The following is a 22,868-nucleotide window of genomic DNA, read 5'->3' as shown; positions in this document are numbered from 1 at the left end:
TCTTTTTAGATTACGGTTGGCAAAACCTACTTCATCACGAAGGCAGGGCCCCTCCGGACAATTTTACAAAGCTAGCTGGAGAAGCGGAGGGTATTGTTTGAACTGTCCAGGAATGGGTGACGTGAGAACAGAACTAATTCACGGTGGCTGAAACGAAAAATTATTGCAATATGCTGGGTACATGATCTTTGTCAATTTATAAGGCAGGTCGGTTGGTAGTCTAGTTTAATGAAGAGTTAAGAACAGTCACAGAGTCACTAGCTGGCTTTGATGTTTCTCATTTATCTGTCCCCTTTTTTCAACGAGAAGAGAGATCATTCGTTTCGGATAGGTCATTCTCATTTAAAAGTGGTGAATATGATAAGGGGTTCTCAATGTTAATCATCATGTAATCTTATGAACTTTGAAGATTGGTGATGACTTTTTTTCATGGAGAGAGGAGGAAATAGGAAGAGGGAGAGTGGGAGGGGAAGGATAGATGGAGGGAGGGGAAGGATAGATGGAGGGAGAGGAGGAGGAAGGGAGGGAAGGGTGGAGAGAAGGAGGGAGGGAAGGAGTGAACAAGCGAAGAAATGAGGGAGTTAAGGAGGAGACAGACATTGAAGAGGGAGGGTCCACTTAACTTCCACTCATGTCTCATTCAGCATAACATCCAGCTAATCACTATCAACATCGATTGTGTTTACTTTAAAAATAGTAACAAGCAATCAATGCCGTTTGGCAGTGGCAGGAGGGAGACTATCACCTACGCAACATGCCATTGAGAATTCAATGTCAATTTCAATGTGTCAATTTCAATGTCCTTTACATGAATTTCCTTGAAGTGAGTTATCAATTGTCAACTGCAACCTTTTGGGGGTTGGTTTGAAAGGTTTCGCAGAGGAAGTTGGCAGTCGGTGATCCAAAACTGTTGGCAATTCTTGATTTGTGGATGATGTTGATGGTATTGACCCCCTTGTGACCTGACATGAACTTGCTTGGTATTAGTGATAGTGGTGAGGTGAAATACCTCTTGATCTAGTTCCAATCTCAATAACACAATACATTACATTGTAGTATTGTTCATGATAATCAGATTCCATCATAGGGTGAAAGATAAAGTACTAAAATGGATAATGATGATAATGATGATGATGCTGTTATTGTTGTTGTTAATACTATCAATTATTATTATCATCACCATCATCATTATATCATTATGTATTGATTATACAGCAGTACAGCAGTCTATAAGTCAATGTAACTGATAATTTCACATATGTGTATTCTAACACATGTATTCATTTGGAAAACAACACTTAGCAATCCTCCCACTCAAAATCATATACAAACAAACATACATAAATACTACAGGAATTCTGATTAACCATGCACGGAATAATATTCACAATATGCATTTTATATCAGGAAAAATACTTGTCAACATATCCTATACGAGGTGGCCAATGTAATGCCATCTGATAGCTTTAGAGCCTGTTCTAGGTTGACCTTATAAACACAATTAGACGAGTCTCTGGAAACATCATTTAGCCAAATTTTGCCTATGCCTTTGTTAATAAATTTGACCCCTTTGATGGGAGAGGATCAACCTTGAATTTATGGATTATGACACAATCTGTTAATCAGATCCATATTCAATGCTTTTTCTCTATTGTTTATTGAATTATCATCAAAAATGAAATCTAATGCATAGGACTCTGTGTAAATAAAGTACCATTTGCTTTACTGCATAGTCAAGAAAATTACCTAAATTTTTGAGGATGTTATTTTTTTGGTCAATTTTCTATAAGTGGTATATTTCATGATATGTCAATCACATCTCATTTAGTTATTCATGACCAGAAATTAATACATGTAGCAATATTACATGCCATCACCGACAAGTTTACAGCAGAACTGGGTGGTAGAGATTCTAGAGAATGCGAGGGTGTGACATTAGTTGCATGAGCCCTTTTTTGAAACCTCTGAGTAAAATGATGAAGAATCTGCGTAAATAGTCTATAATGACATGGTGTGGAGGGCTCGGCAGATTGATTGGAGTAACCAATCCTAAGTAATAGGTCAAGCCAAGTCTACCAAGATGACATGGTTTATTAATAGCCCCCTTCCATGTGCGTCAGTGCTTGCTCCCTGGTTCTTTCGTTGTCAAGGGGCACCTTTCTTGCATGTGATGTGGCAGGTAGCATCGGGGCTGGTTTATAGGGGCCCCAGTCAGGCCAGGCCAGCCAGTAGGTCGGTATGGGTGTGGATAGGGAGTGATGGAAGGGTCAGGAGAAGTGATGGAGGGGTCAGGATTGCATGGGGTTGGGTAGCAGCAGCAGGAAGGGGGATGCAGAGGGAGGTGAATGCATCCATGGAGGCAGAGGAAGAGAGAGAGAGGGAAGGAAAATGAAAGAGAGCGGGAAGGAAAATGAAAGAGAGAGGGAAGAAATATGAAAGAAAGCGGGAAGAAAAATGAAGGAGAGAGGGAAGGGAAATGAAAGAGAGAGGGGAGGGAAATGAAAGAGAGAGGGAAGAAAAATGAAGGAGAGAGGGAAGAAAAATGAAGGAGAGAGGGAAGGGAAATGAAAGAGAGAGGGAAGAAAAATGAAAGAAAAAGGGAAGAAAAATGAAAGAGAGAGAGGGAAGGAAAATGAAAGAGAGAGAGTGAGGGGGAGGGGTTACAAAGAGAATGCAAAGGTATAGTGATTGTGAAAGAGAGTAAGAGATGGAGAGACAAAGAGATAGACTTGAAAACAAAAGACAAGTATTAAAAGAAAGACAGATAAAATAAAGAGAGAGAAAGAGAGCAAATAGGAGATGGGTAGAGAAGGTTAACCAGAGAAGTAGAAAGAAAAACAACAAAGATATTTACAGAGAGACACAGAGAGACAAGGAGAGAGAGACAGAAAGAGAGAGAGAGACAGAGAGAGAGAGAGAGAGAGAGAGACAGAGAGACAGAGGGAGAGGAAGAGCAGCTAATGCCTAGCTTCAAGCTAATCATGCAAGAAATGCAATTTCACAGCCACTCTCTCCCTTGATGTAGCAAAACTGCATTATTTCATTAAAATCAAAAGTACAAACATTTTATGATTGCTCATGAATGCTGTAGGAACCATTAGGGCATTAAGGAGCATGGTATGCTTTAAGTTTATCTTAATAATTCCCTTCACTTCCCTTAAAATAATTTACCTAAGAAGTACTTCTTTGAGGCAGAAATGAACATCCATTTATATATATTTATGTCCCCATAGAATATTTTTACAAATGAATATGGGATCCCATTAGTTTTTATATGCTATCGCAATTATCATCATGTTAAAAAAAGTGCAAAAAGCTTGATAAATAAGCCTTGCTTCTCTTAGAGCTAGCAGATATCCAACATTCTTTTACATCTACACATAGTAGAATTTAATACTAAAAATGGAAAAACATGTATTTGATAATTAATTTGAATGTATCATTAACCTCCAATCCAAAGTGCTACCCACCCCCCCCCCCCCACCTTACTTTTAATGTTCACTCTAGCGTATAGCTTAAACCCAGAGCAGGTTGCTTTGAATAAAAGTAGAAGTATGGACTTAGGATGATTTATATGTAGATGACCAAAAAAAAGTAAGTTATATAATGGCACCAAATGAATAAATGAGAAAAATGTCTGCAGATGAGTAGACTAATAGCTACTCAACAACAAAGGAAGGTGGGGACCAAACAAAGGAATTAAGCATGTATGCTTTTACAAGTGAGACTTTTCTTGTTTTGACAAATATCTGTTGGTTTTACCACTGAAGCACTAAGGCAGATGCAGTAATTGATTCTTAGAGATGATTTAGTATCAGGATACATTGGATTTGATCACTGGCATGAAACAAAAAATGCTCTTTGGAGACACCATCAAAAGTAAGCACGGTAGATCTTGCGCCTGTTCGATGATATCCACATTCTAAACAAGCAAATTAACCTTGCCCGAGGAAGAATTCAGAAATCATATTCCTGGAATTTTGACCGACGTCCATCATTAGAGTGCTAGTAATGAAGCCCTACTTGGGTAACTTTGCAGATATAGCCTACATTATATTACAAAATTATTTTGTGACTTGGCATTATCATCAGTTCTTACATAAAAAATAATGGGAGTACATTTTTTTCAAGAGCTACAAAAGCTCAGGTGTGTTGTGGAAGTACATTTTAATGTTTCCCTCAGAGAATTTTAGGAGTGCACTAGACCACTCCCCAAGACTTATATTCTCTTGATTAGCTGCCACATCTTTACACAATATATTTCAGATGAATGGCTAATTGGAAGTTGTTACATGTAGTGACGTACTTGTTACGTCAGCTGAAATCTCTCTCAAAGATGAACAGAATCCTAGGTGGCTTGTTACATTCATCAGACATGAGTTGTGAGGTAATGCACAATGAAAATAGAAGTTGAAGCGCTCAAAAGATTTTGAATTTTTGTTCCCATCTTTAACACATGAATTTCATGTAGATCCTTTATTTAAATGAATGAGAGAGAGAGAGATATAGGGGGAGGGGGAGGGGTGAGAGGTATAATAATAATGGGTTCTTGTATAGCGCTTATGTCAGTCAGATTTGAACCTCCTGGCGCTCCCGATTATTACCCTGGCTTCAGCACGGTTGCCATACAGCGCTCTAGCATTTCAAGGAATAAATTCCTACCAGGTACCCATTTACTTCACCTGGGTGGAGTGTGGCAAATGTAGATCAATGTCTTGCCAAAGGACATTAGTGCGGCAGCGGGAAAGAGAGAAGAGGAGGGAGTGAGAAAGAGAGAAGAGGAGGGAGTGAGAGAAAGAGATAGGAGTGAGAGATATGAGAAAGAGATAGGAGTGAGAGATATGGGAGAGAGAAAGAGAGAGATGTGAATAAATGAAGCTGGTCCATTGAGATTCATGCATGTACTTACATTGTCATGATTAAAGAAGAAGAGCATCTTGAGTTCCCGGTAGACCCTTTTGCATGAGATGAGGTTCTGGAAGACGTGGGGCATCTTCTTGAGGGCGACCCGCTTGCCATCGCGAGGGTCCGTCACCGACCTGGTCAAAACAAAGATAAAAAGTAAAAGGAAAATTGTTAGAGCGAGCAGATCGATGCATGGATGTATAGGGGTGAGGGAGTGACAGAGAAAAGGAAGAACTGAAGCAGAGAAGAGAGAAATAGAAACACCCACGGAGAAAAGAGATAAACAGAGACCGACGAATAATCGGAAAATGAAACTGAAAAGACAAAATAGAAATAATAAGAAAATAAAACAGAGTGAGTGGGAATCAGGACAGACATATACAGTTGAAAGTGAAAGGAAATAGAAAGATGTGGTATGTTTCTATTTCCAACAATTTGATTGCATAAATATATATCTTTCTGCATATCCTATGTTTTGTTTCACACATGTAGGTGTAGGTTTTCCACCAATTCTATGAAGCTTAAATATATATAGGCCTATATCATACAAGGAAAGAAATAGAGAGAAGGGAAGATGAAGGGGGCTGTCCATACTGCTATAGTTCAATCTACTTAAAACCTGACCACAACACCATGGACATTCAATCCTACTTCATATCTGTATTCAATATAAATACAAGTAGTACAATGACCCCAGCATGAACTGTCTTCACAATACTGACATCATACCAGACTTGGTATGTGTTAGTCTGCAAATACAGACTCTACTTGGCACTTCAACACAATGTCGTCAAGTCTTGAGCCAAGCCTAAGTCTTTCAGTCTCTGGCTATGTCAGGAGTATCTATAGTACAAAGCCTATGGGTGCAGCAGATCATGCAGTTTATATACATGTAGTCTCACTGTTCAAACACTCTGTAAACACGAGGCCTGACTAAGGTGTGTGCCTGCAAACTAGGCAAACTGCCTGCCGCATGCTCTCAACATGTAGTAGCATGGGCTATAAATGTATAGATACAAATCGATGGATACAGTCGTTAATAGGTATTGAATTCTCATTAATCCACCCCATTTCCTTCGACATAGACCGTGAAAGTACACGTACAAGTGAAATTAGTGGTTAGAAATTAAAAAGGAAATGGCGTACGAACCATTCCTAGTACATGTATTCCTAGTATAGCCAGCAATAGCGACACTTGACATGATAAGTTTTGATAATAACTAACTACCTCACATTATTATGCATGTAAATGATTCTCAAAGAAGAAATAATCAAACTACAAGTTAACTGCAATTTTTTTTAGAATCATGAAAACCTCATGGTCAATGCGAAGATACATTTTGTTAATTTCACAATAAAAATTGCACTAACCTATACCTCAAATCGCATCAAATATCCGCTCTGCATACAATGAATACATTTACATGCCAAGGCGATGCACTAGTGCCCTTTGGTAAGGCATTAAATCCTCATTACCAGGTCCCTCGGAGAGGACCTAAAGCCATTGGCCGTCTGGTTGCTTACTTACAAGCATTTATGCTTTCTTAGCAGTCAGGTAAAATAACCACCACCAACCAACTATGCCCTTATTTCATGGTGTACATCACCTAACGGTACTTAAGATTCAATTAAATAGATCATGACAGAACTTTTATCTAGAAAAATACACTTCTGGATCTTTTTCAATGAATACAGACTTGATTAGACGTAAGACCCACAATGGATATCCAACCTACCCATACAGGTGTAAAGTTCACACGATAACCTCTGGCAATCAAACAGGATTTCTCCTCAAAGCACATTTTAACCAGAACCAACCTTATCAAATCTGGAAATAAAGGAGGTCACTGGCATAGGTTATGAGGAATATTTGCTTAGACTGTGGAGTGCGTCAAGGAATGAAACAGAGCCAACTTGCTAGGTCTAGCTCGCTTGCTTGTCCAAGGTAAACAGTTTTCCTGTAATTTCTCCTCTCTTACCCAAACACAAAATGTCAACTGACCACTTTGCTTGGAAAGGAGGGTCTAGTTTCCCTGTCTAATATCAGGAAGAGGTGTACCGTATTCATAAATGGAAGGGGGAAGAAGAAAAAATCCCCCTATAAAAAGCACATATTTATCTTTAATCTTATCCTACACTATGTGGTAATTATAAATAATGATAGGCCTCTACTTTTTTTTAAATATTTGATGAATTTGTGGAGAAAAAAACAAAGATTGTCAGACAAATGCAATTATTTATGGGTATATACCTAGCCTTTCTTCTTTTCTTTAAGAAGGATAGGAAAACGTTGGATAAGATGATTCCATGAAGCTCTCCCTCACTTTTAGGGGTCCCCCCCCCCCCATAAATGATGACATGCCCCATTGGCATCGGTATCAATATTCCTTCCTTTCTGACTTTAATTATCTTCATTTTGTTTCTATAGAGTGTCCAACTTCCTTTTCTTTTTAAACCAAACTTTTAACAATAGCTTTAGCCCTGTGTTAGGTTCAACATTAAATGTTAGTAGAATAAGGGCCATCTGTATGTTTTATGTATGACTTTCTTGGATGTAGGTCCTACATGCGCAAGTAGCTGTAGATAAAAAGAAGCAAGACAATTCTATAATGTATTGCTACATGTACATGTCATGTCAAAAGCATAGACGTATATGAAGACCTACAATACAAGTACATATAAGGATGATGTCCAAAGTACAATTTGTGTAAATACAACCTGAACTATTAGAGATGCAGACACGGTTAAATTCAAACTACCAAATGATGTTATTTTCCATACACAAACATGCATGAATAAAAGAAACATATAGGCCTGCCTTGTATGGGTAGTTGTGCTGATGATGAAAAAGACACAGCTAATATGTTTAGACCTCACCTTGGGGGGCCTACACTTGTATTCTAAATGAGTTCCAAATGATTTTCACACGAAACGGGAGATCTGGAAACTTATGAAGAGGACCGAGTGAGAAAAAAACCCACTAAGCGCTATATAAAAATTAAATATTATTATTATTAAAATGCAGTATATGAAATAGCCCACTGGTACATTTTAAAAATAATATATTCTCCAAGCACCACATCTTTTGCTACAATAGAAGGAAAGATAGTCTTGATTTAACAAGGTTTAAAGGGGTTGTCTTTAGTGCTATTACATTTTTAATAGGCAGGCGATGACTAGACACTTTTAGGCAGCAAAGACTGAATCTAGAACATCTTCATAACATAACGATTATACCTGCAGTAAAACATTCCCAAATTACAAAGAACTAATCGTCTGTTGAGAGCCAGAAGGGTGTTAACTCTGTGTTATAATCTACATGAGTGAACGCCCTTCTGCGTCCAAACAGACAAATTGTGTCTTTTAATAGGGAGGGGAGGTGCAGCAAGATTCACACAAGACAGATGGTTTGCTGGCCAAGGTTGATATACGAGCTTGATGTCTAAAGTCTTCTACTAATTCGTCCTGTTCTTGACCTTTCCAATAAACACACTGAGTGTGTTGAAGCTGGACACTTCGATTATGACTATCACCTTCTCATGCCAGCCAAGTTGATGACCAGCTGATTAACCCACTGACCGAAAGAATATAGGTCATGGAAAGGTTGGATGCTTTATCTCCTGTGACTGTGAGCCAACAACAATTATGTCTCCTACACTCATACATGTAGTTTCCATGACGAAAATAAGCAGAAAGAATGTAGAAAATTGATTTATTTTTATTTTTATTTACATATTTTTGGGGAGTTCTCTACTCATTTGGATTCTGGAAACATGTTTTCTTTGATCTAACTTTGTGATTATTTATCCACTCATTTATGTACGTATGTATATATAAACATTTTTTTATTCATTTTTTTTTAAATCGTTCATTTATTTAATAACTACTGATCTATTCATCCTTCATTTTCATTCTATTCATTTATGTACTTTATCTATTTATTTATTTACAAACTATTTATTCATTCATTTCCAGTACATGTCAAGGTTGTCATATATTTGTTTATCTGTTCTGTAAAGCAATTTGGTCAGTTATGAATTGGACACAATGCAATAGAAGAAATAATTGATATATAGTCATTTATTTATTCATTCATTTGTTTATTCTTTTTTGAAGCATAAAAATGAATCAAGCATCATAACAAAGAGAAAAAAATTGAGTGCAGTATACAGGCAAGTCTTCTGATGGCCCATACTATTCCTTAGCACAAGGTCGGTTCAGAGCAGTATAATTTTTTTTTTTTTTTTCCTGGAAACTCTTTTAGAATTCATATTTCAACAAACAAGATACATCAAATTGATTTAACAGTATTTCATTATTTTGTTAACCAGAGTTTGATTGCTATGTGCTCTCATGCATATTGTTTATCCACTGGTTGGGAGTGCATGGCTCAATCAGTCCATATATTCCAAATCTTCATTACATCAGCACTGTAATGAAGGACTCGGGATACGGTAATAGACAAAACACAATATTGGGGACACAGGTGTGTGGACACTAATGAGTTATTATATCTAAACCTAATTATCTATAGATGGGCTTCTAACAGTGATTGAACAAATGAATTAAATCATTGGTATTCTTACATCAATCAATAAAGGAATGAACAGTTTCTCTGCATTGAATTCATTTAAAAGAAACGGGAAAGGTAACAGAGACAAAGGGCTAAAAACTGTTCTTTTGATGACACATCTCACAGAATATGCAGAGAATGACGTACATATATCCAACTCCAAATTCTGGAAAATATTGTGTGTTTTAAAGGCCATCTGTACTAGTGTAAAGGAGAGATTAGACCTCCCTGCAAAATCACTGGACAGGTGGTTATATCATCAACTCAGCTCTCAAATAACATAAGAAAAAGAGGATCATGGGGACCAATGGTCACCAGTTAGGCATTGTTTGTTATATGGAGGGCACAAATCGCTACAAGTAGTGCAGTGTGGCTTTAATTTTGCAGCCAGAATGTTGATATGTGTAAAATGATATCAGTTGACACCCTTCTGGCTCCGAACAGATAATTTGGTATGATGAAGAACAATACATTTAATAATAGAGAATACATACAAAACACAAAGCTCTCATAACATGATTACCATACAAACACAGAACAAAGCTTAAATCAATACTTCTACATGAATCAAGTGCACTTTCACTTTTTATACTTCCATCCAGCCAGGGCCAGGAAGGCATCGGGAACATACATGTACAACTGAATCTTCCTTCATCGAAACCATGGAGAGTTCTGTATTTTGTAACTCCATGATTTGACCTATCACTTTCACACAAAGACTCAGCATCTACAATTCCCAATCCATTAATAACCCTACAAATTGAGATTGAGAGGGACACTCTCATACCAGCAGACCGAATTCCGGGCGACAAATCACACACACCCGTGCACACAAACACACACACACACACTCACATATGCACAGACGCTTGGGTATAGAAAGAGAAAGAACACTCGTTGGCAAAGTGGATATGTACACCATGAAAGAAATACTAACGATCCCCTGATCGCACAAAGGACAACCAATCGCGGCATGTCAAAATCAAAACTAATTTCCAATTCAAGCTTGAGGGTGGTCTGACTAATAAAGCGAACTTACATTTACATACATCAAAATATTGCATTTTCCTCCATTTATTCCTCCTCTCCCCCCTTTCTCTCTCTCCCTCTCTCTCTGTCAGATGTCCATAAACCAGATGAATTGCTCCCCGAAGACACCCTGTTTCTTTGTTCTGCCATTTGGTAAATATTACCTTGCAGAATTTGCAGCTTGGCCTAATGCTCGTTTTGGCCTCATCAGCCAAATTAATCAATGTTAATTTGGTTAATACTTCAGTATGTCCACTTTCCATTATAATGTTCCATGGACTACCTAATCCATAAACAACCCTGGAATCAATATGCCATACCTAGTAATCAAGTGTATATCTGTTGATAAAGGAAGAACATAACAGGCCTGATAAATACAACCAAAATCATTTTCCAATACCTAATCTTTTCTCAATCAAAATCTCTTTATATTCTAATAACAATAAATTCTTATTTCTCATAATAACAATCATTAAATATATTCACATAAAACCTTTATAAATCAAAATACAAATATTCAATCAACAAATTCAAATACAATGGTTCATTACCATCCACAGGTAACGATGAAAAGATATACATGTAGCCTTCATTTTCTGAGTCAAGTCCACGATCACCGCGTGTATGTTTACTGTCATAACTCATTGTAGCGTAACTCAACCACTTGATTTATGTTTATATAAATTTGAGTTGACTTGAGAGATAAGACTGAAAGAAGATTGCTTTTTACTGGAAAAAAATCCACTATTGTATACAAATTCATAAGCATAAGCTCATTTATTATCAGAATCTAATTTCAATTCTTGGATAACAATCTGCAGAAATCAATATCCTTTGTGTGGTTGCTTTTCTCATGGGTGCTTTGCTCTGTGGAAGGAGACTGTCAAAATCTTGTTTGCAGATCACCTGATAATGCAGGGTTTCAGTTTTGGCTAAGACTAATTACGTGGGGACCCCGGAATGGCAAGCCCTCGCGTTGCGGCCACCATTGGCTTGGCGACTCCTCGTTCCTTTGTTCCCAACCTCTCCTCCCATCGGGTCATGCTTGAAGAGCCACAAGAGAGGAGAAAAAGAGAGGGACAGAGGGTGGAAAGGGAGTGAAGAAGGGGGCAGAGGGGAGAAGAAGATGGGAGGAGAAGAGGGGAGGAGAGGAGGGGAGGATAGGAGAGGAGAGAAGAGGATGGAAAGAGAACACTCGAGATTCAGAGTTGGGAGGAGAGGAGAGGAGAGATGAGGAGAAGAGAGGAGAAGAGGGAGAGAGAACCCTGGAGATTCAGAGATGGAGAAGGAGGGTGCTAGAAGAATGAGAGAGACAGGGGGAAAGCAGAACTTGGATAGTGAATTCGCAAATGAGAAAATTAGAGGGAATGAGGGGCAAACAAGACCAAGAAAGAGAGAGAGAGAGAGAGAGAGAGAGAGGGAAAGGGAAAGAGAGAAATAGAAAGAGAAAAGGGCAGTGGTAAGTTAAGGCAATGCTATAAAGTAAAATTAAGGAGAGATGGAAATGAAGATTGTGATACATAGGATGTACAAGGGAAAAGAAGATAATAAAAGGAAAGGAGAAAGATTCAGAGAATTGGAATACTAGAGAGAGGGAGACTTGAAGAGGGATAAAGAGAGGAGGATAGAGAAGGAAGGAGGCACTTGGGAGAAGCTTGAACTAGCAGGGACATGAGATAAAGAAAGAAGACTGTTTTGCAAATGAGATTTGGTGAAAGAAATGAGGATATGCATTTCTATCTCGCAGAACTTCAACAAAAGAAGGACACATGCATGGACTTAGAGAAAGAGGAGACGCACTACAGCGATATGAAAAGAATGACAAAAGTATGTTGTAGACAGGACAACAAGCATAGCTAAAAGCTAAAAGCTGACAACTTACACAAGGTATACATTGTAATCATGGCTTTTGAAGAGATAATGTTTTTCATATGAGAGAAATACATGACAGTGTAGTAGGTTAATCTTGTAGAAGACCAAAAAGGGGAGAAAGCAAGAAAAAAGATCATATGACCATGCACAAGAGTGAAACAAATATCATAAAAAGAAGTAATATAACACACAAGTCAGGTTCAGATCCTGTTACATAAATGGGAGTAGATCAATTGATGAAATTCAGACAAATGCAAAAACACTGATGTGTACCGGTAAATGAAACATGATGCTCAGGAAAAGTTGTAAACCTAAGAATTACACATCTTACCAAGCATTTACATGTATGAAGCAAGGGAAAGAGATGAGAATTTTAGAAGATTCATCTCGATAGAGGTTGGAGAATTGAGAGAGAAAGAGAGGAAGAGATCTAGGCAGAGCTACATTGGGTGCAACGTTTAGAGAGGGGAGAGATAGGAAATGAGAGAGAAAGCTACGTGTTTGTAGACGGTGGGGTGCAGCAGTGAGCTGGGGGAGAGAGAGGGGAGAGAGAAAGAAGCGAGATGGAGGGATGCAGCAATAAGACAGAGAGAAAGAGAGAGAGAGAGATGAATATAAGGGTGAAAAGATAAAAGACGACCCTAAAATGCTCTCATAATCAGCCTTTCCTTCCATTCAATTGCCTCTTGATAGCCAGAAGTCTCAATCACGCTCTGACGAGTGGCCGGGGTTAGATCGTGGCGGCAGACACCAAACAGAGAGATCGAGAGAGGAAGAAGGAGAGAAAGAGAGATGAGAGAGTCTGACAGGGAGGGGAGAGAGGAGGGAGGAGAGAAGGGAGGAGAGAGGGGGAAAAGTGGGAGAGGGGAAGGAAATGAAAGATGAGGAGGAAGAGACAGAGAGTGGGTAGGATAAGAAACAGGAAGAGGGAGAGAGATGAAAGGGAAATAATCAGAAGGGGTGGGGAAAGAGAGAGAGGGAAAGATAGAAGGAAAGAGAAGAGGTATACCCGAGAGAAAAACAGAGGAAGAGAGACAGACAGGGAGAGGAATCAAAGAAAATACGTAAAAATGCCTTGTACATGGTGTGACATATCCAACAATTGTCATAATGCATTTTTGTTGATTTGGACAAAAACATAAAACCCAAGGAAAACAAGAATCAAATAGAAAAAAATAAAGTAAGATGAAGAGAGCACAATCATCAACAATCAGTGAAGTATATTGTGGAAATCGAGAACTACTCTAGTGATCACAGTAGACAAAAAAAAACTTTTAACGGGTAAAATGCTATACCTGATTAAAACAAAGAAACAGAAATGCTATGGGAATTGTACACAAAGCAATATTTTTAGAAAGAAGACTGATACACCTTATCATCGGACATGTTTAGAGAGAGAGCTTTTCTACTCAGTATCCATCTGAGCTTCATGATCAGGGGAGGGGGGGGGGGGAGGTCGGCTTACGGTCGGGTAAGTTGTGCCGCTGAAAACCAGACCCACATCGACTACAGATTCATGCATGTTCTGAATCACATAACCATGCATAAATGGTGTGCCAGCAGAACAGACTATCCCAGTATACCCACACAGAGCACACTTCTAGGTGAAAGGCTTCATACAAATAGAAAAGAAACTGATGGAAAATAAAAGATCATATTTTGGATGCTTAGGCTGGAATAGAAAATTTGGGAGAGAAGATGCCATACAAATGAAAATAGCCAAAATAAAGACCAGTGAGAGGCTTTTATGACCCGATGTCTTTATATTTTCTTGTTGAAGAGGGACTGACTTGTATGCCTTCCATGGTCTTCAAGAATCTCCAATAAGAGGAACTTATGACCAACTATATTAAGCAATGTCTTACATGTAGGACTATGTGTAAACGTGTCCTACAAAAGAATATATAACCAGAAGATGGATCAACTCTGATAAGAACTCAACTTGGAATTCAACTTGGCCTTGTCCTTTCTTCAGACAAAATGATTTACATGGCAATATCTCAATTGACCAGCAAAACCTAGGCTAAGGTCAATGAAATGGAGACTGACCCCAAGCAAGACAAGGCCAGATATTTCAACTGGTCAACACTGACCCTGACCAGTATTCACAGTACAGGTTCAAGTCACATATATTTCAATGTAGATGATATACTTCCATATCTAATAAATCATTTACTTTTTTCTTTAGTATTGTTGCCCCCCCCCCCCACACACACACACACACAGACACACCTTTCCATATTCATCTCTTTCTCATTCCTCCCCCCCCCCCCTCTCTCTCTCTCTCTCTCTAGCTCTGTCTCTCTCTCTCTGCTTCTATGTCTGTCTGTCTGTATGTATGTCTCTCTCTCTCTCTCTCTGCCCCCTCTCTCTCTCTCATTCTCCACCTCTCTCTCTCCCTCTCTCTCTCTTTCTGTCATCATCTCATCTTCACCATCACACAGTTGATCCGCTCTCATCAAAGCTTCTGCATCACCCTACTGTGCACTCCAGGAGTACAGTCTCCCTACCATCTCTGCTCAGTCCTGCATCCTAAATTCATTTACAATCCCCAAGGGGCGGTGGAAGCAACTGCTAGCTTTGAGGCTTTTCCACTCAAAGCCTGCATCATAATGTAACATGTATTGGGTTCAGAAACTTCCAGCTCTATGAAAATTGAGAATATTTCAAGCATATTTGTTTTTCAAAGCATGTATCAGGATGCAAAATACATATTGTTGGGAAGTCCATCATGCAAAGCTAAATACATATGCGCTTTTAATGATTTAATCTTTTGTTTCATCTTTCTGTTTGCCAATAGAATGTGTCAATTTACATTTAATAATCACATATTGTTTCGTACTGCAAATTCTTTGTGATGACATCAAAGAATGGTAGGCAATGCCAATTTGACTTTCTTGGAATTATTCAAAATAAACACGGTTACGAATTTAAAAGAATGAACGCTTCAATTACATGTGTTCTTACTGTATAAAAGGTAGTGAAGGCTACATACAATGTACATGTCACCCAAGAATCCAAGAAATATAAATCAGATATTCTGCTGTATATTTCTTTTTAATCCTGAATTTTCTCATTCCAAACCTACAGTACAGCAATGAAAGATAACATAATTTTGACTTAATTGACAGGTAATTGGGTGCTCTGCTGAAAATGACCTTCTATCTTAAAGGCAAGGATTTTAAGTCATGAAAAAAAAGCTGCAACAAAGACCTCACAAACTTTTAATCCTTATAATGTTATAGAAAGCTCATTAAAGTGCATCATTCAATTAGCCTACATGTTAAAAAAAAGGACGACCGATAGCATGTTCAGACTACAGAAAATTTATACGAACCTGGTATTAAGAATCGTATAGCGAAAGGGGCGTACAGACTAGAAAACATCATCGTATAACTAATCGTTGAATAAAGAAACAGATTTTTAAGAGGTCAATTGACATGCCAGCTGGCCAATCATAAGTGCGCGCTCGAGAAATAAAACCCCAGCCACTTATGATTTTCGTACAATGTTACGTTCATACTTGCATGGGACTATGATCCTGTATCACATATTAGTTTGAAACAACGCTTAAACAAGTGTTTTATTATACAATCTTTCGTTTTTTAAACAACATTTTCTTTAGGAATACAATATTTAGATCCGGGAAAGGGTAATATCTTATTGTTATCTCTTTATACAAGGTAACCTCTTATACAATGAATGCTGGTAGTCTGAAAGTGGGGTATAATTACCAACGCTAGTTCTTGTTTCATTCAAACCTTTGTCATGTGATTGGCATTTCTTATTGATTGGATGAGAAGAAAAGCTTTCCAATTTTTACCTGACTAATGACACCCTGTTTCCAAGGCTAATCAATGATGGGTGGCGCACTTTGACTGTTGCGTTTCATGGATTTCAAATATGCTACTGACAACAAGTAAAAACATGTTTACATGTCTGGTTTGTATATTATGGGTGTACTAATCTCAAGGTGTGTTCAATGGCACAAACATGCATTGATGACAATAATGATTTGCCCACGATTAAAAACAAAATGCACGAAACATGGATCACGTCTTTAGTATGCTCAAGTTGAGCTTGTTATAAATGTTGATTGGTAGAATGGACGAGGCCAAATTAATAGCATGAATCATGGAATCTTAGATGAGCAATAAATAAAATGTGTGGATTTCCATGTAGCACAGTATGCCTATTTCAAACAGAATTGACCAATTCGAACAAACTTTACCCTAATGAAATAGATTTTCAATGCTAAACGTATCAATTGATAGAAACATTGTATCTGTATGTACACATTCCAGAGTAATGTCGTACATGTTCATGGCAAATACATCATTATCCTAATTTGCATTCTCTATCAAACATAATGTTTGATTAAATAACAAACCAGGCGTGATTGAGATCAGAGACCAACACAACACAATGTGAAGAAGGAAGGAAAATAATAAAAAGTAGATCAATTCCTTCTCCCAACCACCATTCTAAAGGTCATTGTAGCCCATGATAATAATTGGAACATGTACAATTATTTACGGGCAGAGTATACCAATGCCACTCCATTGTTTCACCCAGCCTACTTTCTAAGCTTACAGTCTCTGAAGAGCCATAAGGGCGTTGAGTCTATGTAAACTGATACGAATTAAAGCCCTTCTGGCACTCAGCACCAGCTCTCTTTGAATTCTATAGGCCCTATCTGTCTGAAGGTCAGTTAATAAAGTCCACTGTTTTTTGACATATTGAAACCGAGGATCCATCATGCATCGCATGAACCCGTTTTTATCAGGCAACCTAGATATACTTCTTGTTCTCTGGACTGCGGTTCAAGGAAAATTTCATAATAAAAATACAGGCCATATTAGCCTACATGTACATGTTGAGGGTGGTCAATTACTGTGACCTGTTTTACTTTCCCTGTTTTGAGCACTTCGATTTTACAGCCCCTATGTGAATTCTTTTCCTTGTGAAGGTAGGCTTACTTTAATCGCTTGTACCCACTAGATAGGAAAATTATTTTAATATTTATTCATATGCATAAGAGATGCAGAAAGTCACAATCTCAATCTCTCCCTCACCCTCTCTCCCTCCCTCTCCCTCTCTCTCTCTCTCTCTCTCTCTCTCTCTCTCTCTCTCTCTCTCTCACTCACTCGGTTGGTCTTGCTGTGAACTAAGATAAATACTATAAGCAGTATTTTAAGCACTTTATATGCACAATAATCACACAGAGCGTTGTACTAGTGGTAAGAATAGGGTCAAAGATCTTTCTGTCTGTTTTATCGTGTCCTATCTGTAATGCCTTTTTACACATGTACAGCACTTAAATGGAGTAGAGATAGTGTCAACACAACTCCGATTTATCACAACATATCATCTTTGCCTTGATAAGAGGCTACACATCCAGGTCATCGGGTCACCGAGAGCTTGATAAAGATGTACAGAAGTCAGATGTCTTTTGTGGTCTTTCATTCTTCTTCTGCAGGAAGTAATCCGAAGTATTGTGCTCCGGACTGTAGGCTCCAGGAGCACCCAACTACTTCAACTCCTTTCTGAGGGACTGAGGGTGAATGCCCTGGCCTCACCAAGGGCACTGCCCTGATCCAGGGTTTCCTGTTTCCAAGACAACAGTTCCATTCACGAAGACATACTAAAACAATATCATTATGTAAGCCAACTGATGGGGACAAAATATAGGGGCTTACAGACTGAAGAATACTGTGGTATAATTGAAAACCAACCTCTAGAAAAATGGAAAAGAAAGAGCTCTGAAATTTAAAACATATGGATTTAGAAAACTTCACTTGTTTTTACAGCAAATCTACCAAGAGTTCTCATGAACGGCCAGTCTTAGTAAACCTACATGATTTTACTTGTAGCCAATTTCAGTATGGGTCTGACCAGGCAGTTCATGGAATATTTCATCTTGAATACAACGTACAGTAGAGACAAGAAAGAGCATCTTGCTAATACATGTACCAAGAAAACCATATGATAATTGATATGGAGTACAGATGGAGACCTACATGTACATGTATATCACTTCCGTGAAATGATGCTTTGATATTTTACATACAATAAACCAAGATGACCTCATCCTCACCGAGGAGTTAGGAGAGCTCTCATAACTAACTCCTTGTCCTTACACACAAGCCTGAATGCAGGCCTGACCTCTTGGCAATGCCTAGCAATCGATGCGCTTAATGTGTCCCTCACATGCCCTCACAACTGGAAAGTTGATTTCATTTTCTGGGTATTGCACCAGGCGAAAGGCAATCAATGATTCTGGCTACACTGTGCTGCTGAACGATCGGAGACGCCGCGACGAGAAGTTGTCGACAGCAGATGAAGAGGTGTAACCTTTGCTTATCTGTTATCGCAAGTGGTTTGAATATGGTTCGAGTACTTGTACATGCATAACAGATCATTTTTGTCATACTGTTGTCATTCACTCGTTTTCATTACCAGAGTTCAATCATTTCCATGTTCATCCATTCAATGCTATCTCCACATCTCCAGGGAGCCAGAGGGACGTTAGAGATGAAGTTGAGTTCTGGTCATGCGATTGCATTGTGATAGAAACGGCGTGGAATCGATCAGAAAAGGTTGATCATCTAGCATATAAGTATTTGTGTGTATTGCAAGGTTCTGGAATCATCAAAATGATAAGAAATTTGGCCAAGTCTTGGTAAAGTGAGCAGCTCTGTACACAGAAAGATGTATATGGGACTACACGAACATGTGGTGTAAAAAATCTGTCCCGATGAAGGCATATGAAGGCATTTAAAGAGCCATGCTTTTCAGGGAACATGATTTATCTGATGTTCTTCCACACTTGCATAATAACAATGATAACGCTCACAAATTATTTGTTCACCTCTTCCCAGAACTCAACCTTCTCTTTTCAGTAACTCCGCATTCTAAGTCTCATCAGACATTCAGTTATCTACAGATATTGTCATCCTTGCCATTTTGTAATTTCAGAAGGGGATCAGGAACTTTGAGCTTGTGGCTTAGCATGAACTAGATGGAATTCGACTGCGCGCAGTCGAAAATGATGCCTCCGTCATAGAGCAATTTTACAAACCGAAACGGAAGAAATTTTTCAAATTCAAGTTCAATTGTAATCCATTAACATGTTCTCAGAATATCGTGATTACAAGCAATTTCTCATATACATATATGACCCTTTGATCTTTGACCTCATGACCCTAAAATCTACTCAGTTCATTGGCTCTGCAAGATTTCCTGAGTTAAATAGTAATCCATCTGTCAGTTCTAATGAGAATGCGTCCACAAGCTATTTTTGCATACATAATGAGCCCATGACCTTTGATCTTATGAACCATTCATTGGCTCTGCAAGATACATAAATGATCTAAGTTTGGCAGGAATCCATCAATCTGTTCTAATGATAATACGATCACAAGCTATTTTTGCATACATAATGAGCCGCATGACCTTGACCTTTACCTCATGACCCCAAAATCTAATCAGTTCATCAGCTCTGCAAGTAACATACATGACCTAAGTTTGGCAGGAATCCATCAATCGGTTCTTGAGATAAGGCGATCACGAGCTGTTTTTGCATACACAATGTGCGCTGTGACCTTTGACCTCGTGACCCCAAAATCTAATCAGTTCATTGGCTTTGCAAGATACATACATGACCAAAGTTTGGCAGGAATCCATCAATCGGTTCTTCAGATAACGCGATCACAAGCTGTTTTTGCATACATAATGAGCCCTGTGACCTTTGACCTTTGACCTCGTGACCCCAAAATCTACTCAGTTCATCAGCTCTGCAAGATACATACATGACCAAAGTTTGGCAGGAATCCATCAATCGGTTGTTCAGATAACGCGATCACAAGCTGTTTTTGCATACATAATGAGCCCTGTGACCTTTGACCTTTGACCTCGTGACCCAAAATGTAATCAGATTGTTTTCCTATAGTGATACACACTATCACTAAGTTTGAAGTTTAAATCTCCAGTGGTTCTTGAGATATCATGATAACAATCTCAATGTATGGAATTTCATAAGTTGACCTCTGTGACCCTTGACCTTTGACATACGTGCTCCAAAATCTAATCAGATCGTCTTCCTATGGTGATACATACTATCCTTAAGTTTGAAGTTTAAATCTCAAATGGTTCTTGAGATATCGCGCTAACAAACTCAATACAAGGAATTTCATAATTTGACCTCTGTGACCTGTGACCTTTGACCTACGTACTCCAAAATCTAATCAGATCGTCTTCCTATGGTGATAAATACTATTCCCGAGTCTTAAGTTTAAATCTTAAATGGTTCTTGAGATGTTGTGATAACGGTCAAACGGGACGGACGGACGGACGGACGGACGGACGGACGTACGGACGGACGGACGTACGGACGGACGGACGTACGGACGGACAACCCGAAAACATGATGCCTCCGGCACCACCTTCGGTGGCGGAGGCATAAAAATGAGGATAAAGTTGGAAAGTTGTCTGTCAAAGCATGGTCAAAGTGAGGCTTTGGGGAAGAGTGAAATTGAAATTGTTCTCTGAAATAACAAATCAAACTATTGAGTTCAACAAGAATTCTCATGTTCATGCAAATCCATTTTGTGAGGGAGCTCTGTGACGATGCATAATTAAAAAGAAAAGTTGTTCTTTTTTATCTTTTACTTTTAGTGTCCATAAAATTTACACAAATTTTGTGACAGGACAATGTATGTTAAAATATAATGCTGCAAAATAAAATGCAACAAAGCAGTGAAATTGCACAATTCACAACAATTCCAGGTTTTTTAGTATAGGAAAAGAGAAGCCCTGAAGAAGGATAAGAGAGGGATGGCAATAAATTCTTAGCACATGATGATTCTGACCATAAAGCCAGCAAAAGAGACAGATACAGATATAAGGTTGAGAATGATGAAAGAGAGAGAGAGAAGGGGGAAAGGATGGAGAGTGAGCTAGAGACAGAGAGGGAGGAGGAGGGAGAGAGAAGGCTCAAAGGCAAACTCTTTCTGTTTGCAGAAGCTAGTGTTTCAGGGACGGTCAATAAGTAAATAGGTGGCGAGTGTGAGCAACCGATGCTGTCTCCGAACGCTCCCTGAATCCCATTAACAGCCTTCCCTCGATGGAGAGAGAAAGGATGGAAACCGAGCTCGCGCGAGAGCAATCCGGCGTAACTAACGGCTGAGCACCCCTGCTCTTCTGCTGCATATTTACGAGCAAGGCAGGGAGCAGCAAGTGGGCAGGGTTACATGCGCAGGCTCAAATTCTCCCTTCATTTGCGTAATTTATGATGCACTGTGTATATGAAAATTCATGCTGCCAAGAAGAGAGGGGCTCGGTATTTATCCACTAATGGAGGGCCGTATTTCTGTCGAGGGATGGAGATACATCGTTTGAGGATTTAATCAAAACCAGGGTTAGGACAGGTGTAGATTTGGTGTGACCTCTAATATATAAATACTAAATAGAACATTTTGTTTGTAATAGTTTCAGGTCAATTTGTCTGTTTAGAGCCAGAATGGTGTTAACTCATACACCGGTACTTAACTACACACAGTCGATGCCCTTCTGGTTCCAAACAGACAAATCATTACAAGTATGTAACATAAATGTGTGAAACTCAATATGACTATTAAAAATGAAGAGAAATGAAAACAATAGAAAAAAAAAAAAATTATTCAGGCTTCTTCTTATTGCTAGAATGTACATGTATGTACAGGCCAGGGTAAGAATTTGATTATATTTATTGTAACTGTACCTGAGCCTTTTCAATTCAATCATTTACAACAAATGTACATGTACGAGGCCCTTTTAAATTCTATTTTAAAAAACTGCTCAAGTGCATAACCAAAACAATTGTGCTAAATTTATTTCAACCTTCCAATGACGACCCAGTTTCCCCATTTCCAAATTAACCTGCTTTCTCCTGCCACAGTATCAATCCCTCCAATACCGTACTGGTCATTTAATTTTCCCTCAATCAATTAGATTTTATGCAATGAATAGTCCTGTGAGCGAGCAACGTTAGCTGTTATGTCTTTCACGTTTGCAAATACATGTATATACATTTGCAAATGGGATAACAGGCAGATAATGGCAAATTTTATTTTACATCTTGTCATATTTCATCATATACATTTGTACATGTATCAAACTCAGGTAAAAAGAACATTTCCTGTTTGATAGAAGATTAAGAGTGTTTTAGGTACAAATACATGGTACATATAGTTTTCTAATAGCCTACACATGAAAATGGTGCTTTTCAAAAAGGTTATAGACTATTTCTCATGAATTATTGCAAGTATGCATGATCATGTAGAGGCTCACATCCACTGTACATGTACTTTACTCCCATATCATCTACTTCCTTACTCCCATGTAAAGCATTCCTTGAATGTCAATTTCTCTGATGATGCAGAGGCAATTTATGATAAATAAATAATAAATAAAATACATGAGTTTAGAGTGCTTGCATTTTACACTTTAC

The 22,868-nt window shown here is 38.5% G+C and overlaps 1 protein-coding gene across 2 annotated transcripts in view; it reads right to left on the bottom strand.

The window, feature by feature from the left end:
- The window catches only part of LOC574783 (serine/threonine-protein kinase NLK), a 69,198-nt gene that overhangs the window by 33,486 nt on the left and 12,844 nt on the right, over window positions 1–22,868 (bottom strand). For both annotated transcript variants that reach the window (XM_003729431.3, XM_775166.5), the window contains exon 2: window positions 4,910–5,039. In XM_003729431.3, coding sequence (XP_003729479.2) covers window positions 4,910–5,039 — 130 coding nt within the window. The remainder of the gene's footprint in view (window positions 1–4,909; window positions 5,040–22,868) is intronic.

Source organism: Strongylocentrotus purpuratus, unplaced genomic scaffold (assembly GCF_000002235.5).
Source record: "Strongylocentrotus purpuratus isolate Spur 01 unplaced genomic scaffold, Spur_5.0 spur5_scaffold_2, whole genome shotgun sequence".
Classification (NCBI taxonomy): domain Eukaryota; kingdom Metazoa; phylum Echinodermata; class Echinoidea; order Camarodonta; family Strongylocentrotidae; genus Strongylocentrotus; species Strongylocentrotus purpuratus.
This window is presented reverse-complemented; position numbering and strand designations above follow the sequence as displayed.